Below are 15,647 nucleotides of genomic sequence, written 5' to 3'. Positions count from 1 at the left end.
CTACCGCAAATCTCTTGGACGGTGAGCTGGCGCAAATGCGTCGTGTAGGGCATGACGCGCCAGCGCTGCGATGTGGATTCTCGCGATACTTCCGCAGTACCCAGTGCGGGGAATATTGCGGGATGAATGGCTTCCATTGACTGCAACGGAAACTGCCCGTGTGATTTTCTGCACAGAATAGAACATGTTGAGATTCTCCCCTGTGAGCAAAAAAATCGCAGTTGATTTTCGCTCGTGGACAGCTGAGAATCATTTGCCATTGCATGTCTATGGACGATCATTGCTGCAGAATTCGCGGCGGACGTCTGGCTGTGAATTCCGCAGCAGTGATCCGTTCGTGGGCATTAGCTCTAACAGATGCTCTGATACCAAATATATATTTTTTATTGTAAAAATGGGGAAAATGTTTTTTATTTAACTTTTATTATTCTTGATTTTTTCTAATAATAAAAAAGTTTTTATTCATTTTTACTTTTTTCTTCTCTATGGGGGACTTGAACTAACGATCATTTGATTGCTCATACAATACATCAAAATACTTGAGTATGGCAGTATATTATATTTCTGCAAGCAGTCCTGAAAGTTGCCCTGAAACAGGTAAATGAATTTAAAAAAACGAATGAATAAATTTATTATTTTTTTTGATCTTCAAATAATGGGGTGAATTATCCATCAAAATCCACTGTGGAATTTTCTGCAAGGTGTGAACATTTTCCCATGCAATAAAAAATCACTAGTGTGAGTGGGTCCATGAAAATCAATGTACTTTCATCGACTCCATTCACGTAATATGCGATGAAATTATGCTTATTGTGAGCCTGCCATTAGAATGAAGTCACCCGGGTCGGTCATTGTGGGTCCAGCTAATCTAAGCCTTGGTGATCACCTGTGAGCTGTGGGGGCGCTCCGTGCAACACTCTAATGCAGTATTACAAGGTACCCTTTATATAAATGTTATATCTGCCATGTTGGTATGTCCTTTTATTGAGAAGAGGTAGGAGACAACTCTTGGCAAGCTATGTGTTGCTCTCAGCTTGATGACTATGTCTAGGTATGCTGGAACTTCTAGTTCCACAGCTGCAGTAGTCACACTATACTTAGACTCTGCTCCATTCACTACAAGCCAAATAAATGAGACATTCCTGAGAAAATGGTAACGCAGAATGCATCCACCTTTGCTTCCCATGGCAAGAAGAGAGCTGCATACTGGTGGAGAATGAAATGTGAACTTTCCCTGAATCCCACCGCTATGTGATTGGCCGTCACGTTCCCCTCATTCAGGGAATACTGGGTATTGCAGTCCTAATGCAGTCCCTCTTCTCCTTTCACCAAGCCACGTTACTACAAATCCCAGAATCCCCATATCGTTATCATGCAACATCACTTCCTCTCAGAATCCTATTTGACTGCAAGGTATGGGCTGAACTGCTTTGTTAGATGAGTGTTTGTGTGTGTAGTCTATGTATTTGTATGCGTTCACATGCACTCTAGTATGTTGTATGACTGCTAGGTGTCTGTCTGTCTGTATGACAGTAAACAATGGCAGGGTGCACATGTAAAGGAGGTCTAGGGATGTGATCCCTGCATGCATCTGATAAGAATATGGACATAATGTCATTGTGTAGGTCTTATGTATACGCCGTTATTTGGAATGTTTTACAATGTTTTGTGCTACTTAGTTACAATAATAATTTATCATTTTTGCAGTAAATACTTTAAATGGATTTTCTACAATGAATACAGATTTGCAGAGATCATTTTCTGAGGACCTTTAAATGAATGCAGGTTGGCAAAATATTGGGTCCTACTGGATGATCATTGGATGTTTCTGAAACTTAGAAAATGTGGGAAGCACATTTTTTTTGACAAACCAGAAATTTTTGGGGGGGACTTCCTCCAAATATATGCATGTAAGTCAGTCAATTGAGTTGTCACGGACAGGGTTGTCACCCAGGGGCCTGAATAGCAAAAGACATGAAAGCAAGAAAAGTGCCACTGTATAACTAAAAATATTTTTCATTTAGGAGTGAGGGAAAGTTGGGTGGGGCCAGACTTAGGTTATATGGAACCCTGTGCAGAATTTTTTTGCACCCACCTTCCCATCATAAGAAAAAAACTATATATATTATACTGATAGGCGGTCTGCCTGTGTTTTGTGTATGTAAAGTGCAGCACGATAGCAGCATTCCCACACTAGAACAGCTCAATGAATAAATACTGTACCAGAACTAAGCTGGTAACATACATACAGCACCAGAACCAACCTCAGTACATAAATACATCACCAGAACCAACATCAATATATAAATACATCACCAGAACCAACGTCAGTACATAAATACATCACCAGAACCAACCTTAGTACATAAATATAGCACCAGAAGCAACTTCAGTACATAAATACATCACCAGGACTAACCTCAGTACATAAATACAGCACTAGAATCAACCTCAGTACATAAATACATCACCAGGACTAACCTCAGTACATAAATACATCACCAGGACCAACGTCAGTACATTAATACAGCACCAGAACCAACCTCAGTACATAAATACATCACCAGAACCAACCTCAGTACATAAATACATCACCAGGACCAACCTCAGTACATAAATACATCACCAGAACCAACCTTAGTACATAAATACATCACCAGAACCATCCTCAGTACATAAATACAGCACCAGAACCAACCTCAGTACATAAATACATCACCAGAACCAACCTCAGTACATAAATACATCACCAGGACCAACCTCAGTACATAATTACAGCACCAGGACCAACCTCAGTACATAAATACATCACCAGGACTAACCTCAGTACATAAATACATCACCAGGACCAACATCAATACATAAATACTTCACCAAGACCAACATCAACACATAAATACATCACCAGGACCAATCTCAGTACATAAATACATCACCAGGACCAACCTCAGGACATAAATACAGCACCAGAACCATCCTCAGTACATAAATACAGCACCAGAACCAACCTCAGTACATAAATACATCACCAGAACCAACCTCAGTACATAAATACATCACCAGGACCAACCTCAGTACATAAATACATCACCAGGACCAACATCAATACATAAATACTTCACCAAGACCAACATCAACACATAAATACATCACCAGGACCAATCTCAGTACATAAATACATCACCAGGACTAACCTCAGTACATAAATACATCACCAGGACCAACCTCAGGACATAAATACAGCACCAGAACCAACCTCAGTACATAAATACATCACCAGGACCAACCTCAGTACATAAATACAGCACCAGAACCAACATCAATACATAAATACATCACCAGGACCAACATCAACACATAAATACATCACCAGGACCAATCTCAGTACATAAATACATCACTAGGACCAACCTCAGTACATAAATACAGCACCAGGACCAACCACAGTACATAAATACATCACCAGAACTAACCTCAGTACATAAACACAGCACCAGAATCAACCACAGTACATAAATACAGCACCAGAACCAACCACAGTACATAAATACATCACCAGAACTAACCTCAGTACATAAACATATCACCAGAACTAACCTCAGTACATAAACACAGCACCAGAACCAACCACAGTACATAAATACATCACCAGAACTAACCTCCGTACATAAATACATCACCAGAACCAACCTTAGTACATAAATACATCACCAGAACCACCCTCAGTACATAAATACATCACCAGAACCAACCTCAGTACATAAATACATCACCAGGACTAACCTCAGTACATAAATACATCACCAGGACTACCCTCAGTACATAAATACATCACCAGGACCAACCTCAGGACATAAATACAGCACCAGAACCAACCTCAGTACATAAATACAGCACCAGGACCAACCACAGTACATAAATACATCACCAGAACTAACCTCAGTACATAAATACATCACCAGGACCAACATCAATACATAAATACTTCACAAAGACCAACATCAACACATAAATACATCACCAGGACCAATCTCAGTACATAAATACATCACCAGGACCAACCTCAGGACATAAATACAGCACCAGAACCAACCTCAGTACATAAATACATCACCAGGACTAACCTCAGTACATAAATACATCACCAGGACCAACATCAATACATAAATACTTCACCAAGACCAACATCAACACATAAATACATCACCAGGACCAATCTCAGTACATAAATACATCACCAGGACCAACCTCAGGACATAAATACAGCACCAGAACCAACCTCAGTACATAAATACATCACCAGGACTAACCTCAGTACATAAATACATCACCAGGACCAACCTCAGGACATAAATACAGCACCAGAACCAACCTCAGGACATAAATACAGCACCAGAACCAACCTCAGGACATAAATACATCACCAGAACCAAACACAGTACATAAATACATCACCAGGACCAACCTCAGTACATAAATACATCACCAGAACCAACCTCAGTATATAAATACAGCACCAGAACCAATATCAGTACATAAATACATCACCAGGACCAACATCAATACATAAATACATCACCAGAACCAACCTCAGTACATAAATACATCACCAGGACCAACCTCAGTACATAAATACATCACCAGAACCAAACACAGTACATAAATACATCACCAGAACCAACCTCAGTATATAAATACAGCACCAGGACCAACATCAGTACATAAATACATCACCAGGACCAACGTCAGTACATAAATACATCACCAGGACCAACCACAGTACATAAATACATCACCAGAACCAAACACAGTACATAAATACATCACCAGGACCAAGCTCAGTAGATAAATACAGCACCAGAACCAAGCTCAGTAGATAAATACAGCACCAGAACCAACCTCAGTATATAAATACAGCACCAGAACCAACATCAGTACATAAATACAGCACCAGAACCAACATCAGTACATAAATACATCACCAGGACCAATGTCAGTACATTAATACATCACCAGAACCAAACACAGTACATAAATACAGCACCAAAACCAACCTCAGTACATAAATACATCACCAGGACCAACGTCAGTACATAAATACAGCACCAGAACCAACCTCAGTACATAAATACATCACCAGGACCAACGTCAGTACATAAATACAGCACCAGAACCAACATCAGTACATAAATACAGCACCAGAACCAACATCAGTACATAAATACATCACCAGAACCAAACGCAGTACATAAATACATCACCAGGACCAACCTCAGTACATAAATACATCACCAGAACCAACCACAGTACATAAATACAGCACCAGAACCAACCACAGTACATAAATACATCACCAGGACCAACCTCAATACATAAATACTTCACCAGGACCAACCTCAGTACATAAATACATCACCAGGACCAACCTCAGTACATAAATACAGCACCAGAACCAACCTCAGTACATAAATACATCACCAGGACCAACCACAGTACATAAATACATCACCACAACCAACATCAGTACATAAATACATCACCACAACCAACATCAGTACATAAATACATCACCAGAACCAAACACAGTACATAAATACATCACCACAACCAACATCAGTACATAAATACATCACCAGGACCAACGTCAGTACATAAATACAGCACCAGAACCAAACACAGTACATAAATACATCACCAGAACCAAACACAGTACATAAATACATCACCAGGACCAACCACAGTACATAAATACATCACCAGGACCAAACACAGTACATAAAGTACAAGCTGGCTGCTGATACACTGTGTCACTGCAAGGGTCACACGTAGCTAAGGCAGGCCATGGATTGCGGTCACATTGGTTGTCACTCATCCTTTCCAGAATTAGACCTGGCAGAAGAATGAAGATATTCACAACTTAACAGAAGAGGGCCATTCAAGGGTTGTTAGTTTTTTATATGAGGGGGATATATTATTTAAAGAGATTGTCTCAATTTTGAAACTTATGCCCTATCCACAGAATAGAGGATAAATGTTTGATTAGTGGGACTCCACCGAACAGAATGGAGGTCCCCCTCTATGAATAGAGTGGTAGTCAAGGATGCCAATGCCGCTCTATTCCTCTTTAGGAAGCCGCTGTAAATTTCCAAACGCTGTATTTGACTTCTCTTCGGTGTGTATGTTCAGGCACCCCTCCATTCATATGGGGGACGCAGGACCCCATTTTTGTGATTTGGTTGGGTCCCAGCAGTTGGACCCCTACGAATCAGAGAAATGATGAGACATACATATACAGTAGATGCCTATCAGTAATTGGAATGTCCTTTGTCAGTCAGCGGTGCTGCACTACTAATGGCTGAGAGTATTGTGAACTTCATATAACTTTATCATGTCCTTCTCTTCACAGGTGTCACACCTGCAGATTCTGAGAGTCACAAGATGAAAAAGAAGAATTTTACTGAGAGGATCCTGAATCACGCCCTGGGAATCATTTACTTGCTGACGGGAGAGGTGAAGAATCTAGGAAAATACCTCAACATTGAGGGTCAAATGTTAGCGCTGAAAATATGTGACTCCTAGTGCTTACAATGTACAACTAGGATGTGCTGTCACTGATTGGTGGTGGTCCGACTGCTGAGACTACCATGATCATTAGAATGAAGGGGACAAAGATCTCTAAAGCAACATGGCTCCTTCAGACCTCTTTTACCTGCATGGCTTCCTTACCATCCAAGTTCTCTGCAAGTACTGAAACTCAGCCCTATTCACTTGAATGGTGCTGAGATGCAGTTCTTTGCACAGCTCTGTAAGAATGGAGTGGCACCTTGCAGAAAAATGCTGAAGGGACTTTTGTTTTTGGAAACCTTCTTGTCAGACCACCACCAATTAGCAAGGACATCATATTCTAGCAATATGTTTTGGTTACAATACCACCTTGAGTGTTGATGCTTAGAGGGTTTGTCCAGTATAGAAAAAATGGTCTGGTATTTTCCGCAAACATAGTGCCTCTCATCCATGGGCTTTCTGGTACTACAGCTCCGGCTCTGTTTGACGTGTATGGATACCTTTCCATAGGTTAACATTAAAGGGGTTGTCCAGGATTCTTACAATTGATGACCTATCCTAATAATATTTAATGGTTGATTAACAGAGGTCCACCACTTGGGATCGCTGCCGATAAGCTGATCGCAGAACCCTCTATCAGTGAGGACAGCACTACAAGTAGATAGTACTGTCTGTATTGTAGCAGCCCAATAGCGTACTGCAGGCACGGTATCCAATGAATCAAATGGGAGTGGCACCGGTAGTACCAAACCAGGCGGCTACAGTGTTGACAGCACTATTGGTTTCCAGTACTATCCACACTGACAGCAGGCAGGAACTAAGTGGCAAACCCCTGCTGATCAACTATTGATGACCTATGCTGAAGATAGGTCATTATTGGTAAAAGTCTTCGACAACCCTTTTAATTGTGGAAATGTCCACCTGTGGCCGTGAGTATTCATCTATTACATAGGAGCGTTCAGCTCCTGAAAACGTATAAATCTCATATGTTATACTGATTTTCTAAACATGGGATTACATCAGCCATAAAATGTCTCATAAAGATAGGAAATATTTGTGATTATTGTAGTCTGGTGTTTTTACACTTTTTAGATTTAATAACTAAACTGTCTCTTTTTTTTCACTGATTAGGAATATGTCATTGTGAAGAAGAATTCTCCCCACAGTGCCACCCATCTGCTAAGTGGAGAGGTAAGTACCAAGATGTTAAGGCTGGTTTGCATGGGCCGATGATCGCTAAAAGATCGCTCAAATGACAGTTTGAGTGCCAGCTTTGAGCGATCATTTTGCATAAAGTATTAAGTAGCTACTCAGCTACTTAATAGAAATTAAGTGTGCATATGAAGCCTTATCTGAAAGCAGTTAATACCCCAAGGGCTCTTATCTGCGCTCAGATCCTTTGTTCTCCACAGGGAAAACAATGCTATCAGCACGCCCGTGGAGAACTTCAGATAAGACTGAACAACGATTTTTAGGTTGGACTGAATTTAACAATCAGCTAGCAGTGCCCGAAAAGCACACGATGGGCACGTGTTTAGACGATCGCCTATTAGCATTTTTTTTTAAGCGATCATCGGCTGGTGTAAATGGGCCTTTACACAGATATAACAATCATCATCCAAAATACAGAAACTATCCAGTAGTCATCAGATTGTTTAGGCCAGTGCTTTACAGAGACCTTTTGTAGTAAGAGATTTTTCTATAGTGCAAACCTGAAAGGGAAGCTGTTGAAAATGCAATCTGCTCTGCAGGCAGCAGGATTGGGAGGAGGAGATGATATCTAGTTTTGTGGGAAAAGATTCAGTATAAATAGTAGTTCATTCATTTAAACCTCTGCTCATTCTGGGCGTAGGAGTCCGGTGGGTGGTCCTAACAGTGATTGACCGCTATCACTGTATGTACACTTATGGAGGAAAGGCTGTCAATTACTGATAGGACCGCCCACTGGACTCCTAAGCAAAGAAAGAGCAGAAGTGTTAAATACAAGTTATACTGAATCTTCTCCCATAAAACTATATATATATATATATATATATATATATATATATATATATATATATCGATCTGCTCTGCTCTTCTTGCTCTAGAATATGCTCCCTGCAGAATTAACTGCATTTTCAATGTGACGGGTTCTATTTAAAGGGATTTTGCCAACATTGAAAGTTACAAGATAGGAGATAACTATTTGATCAGTAGGGGTCAAACCTCTGGGACTCCCACTGATCCCAAGATTTAGGGCTCTTACCCACTGGCGATAGACTTTCCTGCGATGTGAGAGTGAGTGAAAACAAATTATTATGAAACCAATGATTTTCAGCCTGCTTCACGATCTTCTCCTATTGATTTTAATGGGGCTGGTGCTGCTGCCACCAGCCCCATTGAAAACAATGGGCAATATCGCAGATTCTTCTCTCGCATCGCAGGAAAGTCTATCGCTAATGGGTAAGAGCCCTTAGGCTCCCAAAGATCCTCACATAAGCGGAGTGGTGGCTGAGCATGTGCATAGCTGCTCCATTCATTTCAATGAGAGCACTAGAGATAGCCAACCGCTTGAACTCATCTGCTTCCAGTGGTCACCATGAAATGAATAGCATGTGTGACCGCCATTGCCCTCACTTCAGGATGTGCCAGAGCCCTGTTCTCAGGATAGGTGGAAGTCCCAGCAGTCAGACCCCCACCTATCTGAAAGGCATTACTTATTTCATGAATAGGGGATAACTTCAACAACCCCTATAGTGTTTCTCTAAATAGGAAAAGAAGTGTAATAGCTGCAAGAGGGGAATTCCAACATGGTGAGAATTCTTGCAATCTTTACTAGATGACTGCAACTTTACCCCCATAGGGAAACATTAAGGTTGAGTACCCTGTATTTCCATGGAACCAAAGTACACTTTTAATTGCAACTTATGTTTTTCAGGTGCCAATAAAATGTGGGGATGTCTCTATCTATTTTTCAATGGAAGAGTGGGATTTTATAGAGGGACATAAGGATCTCTACCAGGAAGTAACGCTGAAGAATCAAAAGATACTCCATTCATCTGAAATCTTGGAAGATATCATTGCAGGTGAGCAGGGGCATATGTAAAAGTCATGGAGTACCATGGCAAAATTCAGAATTGCCCCTCCTCCCCCCAAAAAATATATATATTTATATCTATCAAGCAACTTTTATAACATTGAAGGCTTAGATACAGCAGCTTAGCTCTAGTATGCTAAGTACAACCCTTCCATTCCTTAGTACTAGTGCCCCTCTATGGCCCCACAAAATAAAAGTGCTTCTCTATGGCCCCACAAAAATAAAAGTGCCCTCTCTGTGGCCCCACAAAATAACAGTGCCCCTTTTGTGGTCCCACAAAGTAGTACTGCTTGGATGCAACAGGGGGTGAGGCCATTCGGCCCAGGGCCCCCTGCCACACAGACCCTTTAATAGCCACATCATAGTCTGCCGTTATTGGTGGCATGCCATTGCAAATGAATACAGTAAATTTATCATCATCACACCGTCTGTATAGGAATTCACATATATGATGTGCCTAGATTCACTTCATAAAGGTTTGAGTGCAGATCTCTCAGGTATTGTCCCAACCCTATCCATCTGCCCTGTTATTAGAGCACATGGCCATAGTAGAGGGATTCCTAGCTCTACTTCTGTCTGTGAGCTGTTAACAAAGAGCAGCTTTCCATTTGGTGGACGTGAGCTGTCCATGTAATACATACACAGCCCTTCGTATCAGTGGTTGGCACGTCATAATACCTATTTTGCAATTAATAGATGCCCATAATGAGACTCTGTCAGATACTGATGATGAGAGTGGAAGGAGAAACAGTCAGCAGGCCGAAGAGTCTCACAGCATCTGTCCAGGTTGGTGAATTCATCTGTTTAAGCAATTCTATTCTAAATGTTTACTTTAGGGCATTTTCTATACAGTCCTCTGCAAATATACGTTTAATATTTGAAGCATTCACATTATCAGTTCGTTAGTAGAGCAAGGAAAAATAGCATCTCCCAACATTGGGCTGCAAATCCTGTCAAGTCCCAATGTTGTCCCTGTAGCTCAACTGTCATTTGATGAAAAGAAAAAAAAATCCCTGTTATGTCCCATTTTGGTCAGATGAAAGAGCACTGTACTTCACTGCTTTGTCTTTCAGTTACTGTTCCAGACATGTTTATGGACAGACTGGAAGCACCTGTACAGAGCGAGAAAGGGAACGGTGAGACCAATGAAAACGACATTCTGCAAGTGGAAATAGATTCGGAGACCTATTTAGGTAAGTTGCAATAAAGGTGTCTTTACATTCAGGGCGACTTAAAGCAAACTTCTAGTTGCAGAACAAAATCCTGCCCCATGACCAGAGAGGGTGGGTGGGGTTGGTTATATTACCTGCAGTTGTTTTCTGCTTGTCCCTCTGATCTACCAGTTCCTGGTCATGTTTTTGACCATCCCAGATGACCAATGCAATCTTCAGACTGCCAGGGTACAGAGGTAGTGTTAGACTACTAATGCACTATACCTACTCTCTGATTGGCCAGAGTTGCTTATGTGATCAATGCTGCCCAATCAGAGAATAGTACACAGTGTACATTATGTAGTTAGAAAATTGTGGTGGCCATCCTAAAATGCCAAAAACAGGACCCAGAACCAGCAAATTAGAGCGACAGCAGAGAAGTTTAATTGCAGGTAATATACTCCCTCCAGTTCCGGGCAGAAGTTTGTCTCGAGACCAGAGGGTCACTTTAAGGCAACTCTGGTTTCCCTAGGATACACCATGAGCATGATAGGCAGTTGTAATATGTACATTTATGTTTTATGTAGGTGAATATTACCATGGTCACATGTCTGGTGATAGGCAGGCAGAGGAGCACCTTGCAAGAATTCGGGAGAAGGAAATCCATGGTGACACCTGGGCAGGTAAGCTAGCAACTTCTAGGTGGCTTGCTATGTGAGCTCATATAGCATGCCCTATGTGAAAATAAATGAAGCTCATTAGGATACTTTAGGCCATGTCTTTGGCAGAACAATTTTGGCCAGATAAATTTACTATAATTTATACCAAAAAGTACAAATCTACGCCAGTTTTGAGTCTTTTGGTGAGTGAATGGCAAGACATGCACCAAATTTATTAAAAAGCATATGCTTCAATAAATTTATTGTATCGCACTACACAAGACTGGAGTATGAAATAATGGTCTTAGTAAATGAGCCTCTAAGTTTTATTCTTCTGCACTGTTGAGTGCTGTTGTTTTATTTCAAATTTAAACTGGTTCTTAAGGGTATTTTTACAAGAAGCAGTTCTTTCTAGTAGATTAACACCGATCAACGAGATTGTTGATCATATACAGGTTTTTACACAGGCCGATTAAGACTCTTTTAGGGGACCGAGTGTTCATATGATCGTTCATCCCCATAGAGTTGTCATTGGTCGGCTGCACATCTATCCATTTACAAAGTGAGATGTGCAACCAATCAATGATTATCTTTATGCTCAGATAAACGAGTTGATTCGGGTGTCGGCGGGGAGGAACGGGGGGGGGGGGGGGTAGATCTCTTTCTCACTCTCTCCCCCCTGCTCACTCCTGCAACTCACCGCTCTCCCCCGCCGGCACCTGAATCTTTTGAAATGAGCGGGCAGGTACTCGCATAAGGCAGTACTCGCTCCCGTAGTTTGCCTTAGCGAGTATGCTCGCTCATCTCTAGTAGCTACATATTCACATGCTGCCATTATCATGCAGCGGTTCATACAAATCATCATTCGGCCAATTGTTCATATAACCATTTTACATTATTGTCAATGGCACATAGCAGTTCGTAAGAGGGAATGTGCCGTCAACAAATGATAATTTTTATGCCTGCATAAAATATGCAAAGAACGACAAATGAGCAGTTTCATATTTATCATTTAATCACTGGCCATATCTACAGTGGATCATTGGGAGCTGGACCTGCAGTACCGAAGTTTTTGATTCTTTACACATCATTGCATTCATTTTAATCCTATTTATTGGTTGCACTTATCTCTCCTGTTTGCAGTACATCCTGTTCCTTCCGAGAACTCCATGGACAGAACTTTTCAAGACGAACCTTACAACATGACCTGTTCACTTAATGGATCGGTTGATGATGATATGAGCATTTTGCGTGGCTTTCAAGAAGAGGATTCACCGACCAAGTCCCCCTCTTATGAAACAGGGAATGTCACCTTTACATTGGCTTCTAAAGAATGTGAACCGAGCTCGTTACCTCTCAATGAGAACTATAGCCATACGAACCGTGATAAACCAGTGGCTAAGAAACAGTTAGATGTGAGAAATGTTAGAAAGATATCGGAAAGGCTTAGTAAATTATCTCCTTGGGCGCCCGAACGAACCGCACGAGAAAAAGGAAAATCCCATCAATGTGACGACTGCGGGAAATACTTCGATTACAAATCCAACCTCATCAGACATCAAAGAACTCACACGGGTGAAAAACCATACGGCTGCGAAGAATGTGATAAACGGTATGCCACTAAATCTCACCTAACCATTCACAAGAGATCGCACCTCAGCGGGAAGCCTCACCAATGCAATGAGTGTGGGAAACACTTTACATATAAGTCACAAATTGCAATGCATCAAAGGACCCACACCGGGGAGAAGCCACACACTTGCAACCTGTGTGGGAAGCACTTTGCCTACAAATCCTATCTTATCATTCACCAGAGGATCCACACGGGGGAGCGCCCGCATGTTTGCCCACAGTGCGGTAAATGCTTCACAGACAAGTCCAACCTTCGAAAGCACCAAAATACTCACGTAGAGAACAAAACATTTGCCTGTAGAGAATGCGGCAAAGACTTCAATTCCAAACATACTTACATTACCCATCAGAGGACACACCAGGGAGCCAAATATAAGTAATAAGTCTCGCAAATAGTCCTAGTGCGCCCGGCACAGTGAAGATTAGTGTTACTGGGTTGAAAGTGTATAAATTCACTTGGAAGCAGTGAATTGAATTTGATTTCCGTCCGTTAAATACCAGCTTCAACCGCGTGAAACAAACTGAATGCCATAAAGAGCATCATGCATTGTGTTTAGTGACGGGTTCACTTCATTTCACCAAATGGATGGGCAGATTTGCCAACAACGTAGGCTAGGAAGACCAAACGTTCTGTACCAACCACGTTTTTGACAACAACTCTAGTTTAGTGAGCAAGGCAAAAACCCAATGAAACAGGATGTGTCAAGGACCTCTGGGTAGGAGATACGCTGCACAGTATAGTACCCCTAATAGCTTAACTTTGCTATTCTCTGTAAGCATCTATGTGGCAAGATGAAAAAATAATCTGTAATAAAATCCATCTTCCTTATGGAGTAAAAATGAACAACTTCTACATGACTTCAGATCAGGGCTCAAAAAGTCTCCCATCTGCGCATTTTGAACTGCAAGGTTCTTACTTAGGACATACCTGATCCATAGTATTTAAGATAAACTAATACGTACATACCTTGGACATACCCCGCAAAAGGAAATGAAGAAAACATTAACCCTTAATGGACTATGAAATTCATTGCAGAGCTACAAAAAGAAAGAGTGAAAAAAAAGAAAAAGCAAACTATAAAAAAAAAGGCTAATGCCCAAGGCCAGATTTATACCGCGTTCCTCGCGGCGTAATAACGCAGCTGTTAGGTTCTAATGAACCTAATGGCTCAGTCCTCACATGTAGGGTTCCGCCGCAGAAAAAAAATCGCGGCATGTTATATTTTCCCCCGGCGGGAGGTCTCCATTAATATAGTATTAATGGAGATCGTGGAAAAAACGTGCGTTTTTCCGCGTTCACCAGCGGGGACTGTTTTTGTTTACCCTGCAGGATTCCCACGGCATAAAACCGCACGCGTAGTCCACTCCATCCGTGGGCAGGAGACCAAGAGCAGCAAAGAGCAAAAAACAACAAAATCGCAACAAAAACATATCAAAACATTTTTGGTGCTTCTTTGTTGCAATTATTTTTTTTGCTTTTTAATGCTTTATCAACGTTTTTTGCTGTGCTTTGATGTGTTTTTGTTACTTTTTTTTGCTGCGTTTTTCATTGTTTCTCTGTCTTTTTGCAGCTCCACAATGAGTTTCATAGTCCATTGAGCATTAATATTTTCTTCCGTTCTTTTTGAGGGCTGAGCCAATGGAGTGTTCTTGTTGGTTTACTTTATTTTACATGTTACGTTAATGGTATGGATCAGATAAGCCATGAGTAAGAATCTTGCAGTTCGAAACGCGTAGGTGAGGACTATTTGAACCATGATCTGTAGCCATGTATACATTTTTAATTTTTACCCAATAAAGAAGTTGGACTTTCAGTGCCGGGTTATTTTTTTCTTTTTGCCACATTATTACACTCAAGCCAGTGTTATCTGAGCACCATCATGTTGTGATACTAGACGCTGCAGTTTACATACGGGATGAGCATTTGTTTTACCTTCTCTACTGTAAGTATCCATGGCCTATCGAGTTGTACTACATCTGCCATGGTGTTCTCGTACTCCATTTTGGTCTCTAAAAAAGACTTTCCTAACTTTAAGACTGTTGAGAGCCTCTATTCCAGGGAAGACGAGACTTATCCAACGAACTGTCAGCTGACATAGCGTCTAACCATACATTTTTTAATACATACTGTGACTTAGTCTCAGATATTACACTTTTGGAAATCAAAGCAAAGACTAGTAGAGTGTTTCCCATAGGGACCAATGAGGAGATTAGAAATGTTTATGATAGTTTAGAGAGAATAATGTACGCTTATGGTCTGGGCATCTGTTCAGGGTTAGTTGTAGATGTGCTTTATAGTATGGACCGAGAATGGCGTGGCAGTGTTATGGTGGTAGGTGTCTCACCAGCCTTTGAGACATCTTTCTGTGAGCTGTAAGCAATGACAACATATGGGGTCTAATGTGTTTCCTTTTCTATAAAGAAAGGGAATGGTCTGTTGGAAGAATTGTTGGAAACGTCAACATTCTTTGTGTAACACTAAGTACTTCTGACTGTTGGAACAACTTAATATCTATTAGTTTTTAGCGGAATTATCAGCCCAATATTAAATGGCACAAGAAAATG

General features: G+C 41.1%; 1 protein-coding gene across 2 annotated transcripts; it reads left to right on the top strand.

Moving 5' to 3' along the window:
* Positions 1 to 1,396: 1,396 nt before the first annotated feature.
* Positions 1,397 to 15,647, top strand: LOC136580496 (zinc finger protein 432-like). Of its 2 annotated transcripts, none has more exons than XM_066581099.1 (8): positions 1,397 to 1,413; positions 6,407 to 6,510; positions 7,696 to 7,755; positions 9,482 to 9,629; positions 10,337 to 10,426; positions 10,714 to 10,833; positions 11,379 to 11,474; positions 12,594 to 15,647. In XM_066581099.1, exons 2-8 carry the CDS (start codon positions 6,439 to 6,441, stop codon positions 13,460 to 13,462), a joined length of 1,455 nt encoding a protein of 484 aa, XP_066437196.1. In that variant the 5' UTR covers positions 1,397 to 1,413; positions 6,407 to 6,438; the 3' UTR covers positions 13,463 to 15,647. The 2 variants fall into 2 exon arrangements, with proteins under 2 accessions (XP_066437196.1, XP_066437195.1); XM_066581098.1 differs by lacking the exon at positions 1,397 to 1,413 and adding an exon at positions 1,846 to 1,910.

The sequence above is a fragment of the Eleutherodactylus coqui genome, chromosome 10 (genome assembly GCF_035609145.1).
Source record: "Eleutherodactylus coqui strain aEleCoq1 chromosome 10, aEleCoq1.hap1, whole genome shotgun sequence".
NCBI classification, from domain to species: domain Eukaryota; kingdom Metazoa; phylum Chordata; class Amphibia; order Anura; family Eleutherodactylidae; genus Eleutherodactylus; species Eleutherodactylus coqui.
The sequence above is the reverse complement of the archived record's forward strand: the minus strand, read 5'-3'. Positions and strand labels throughout refer to the sequence as shown.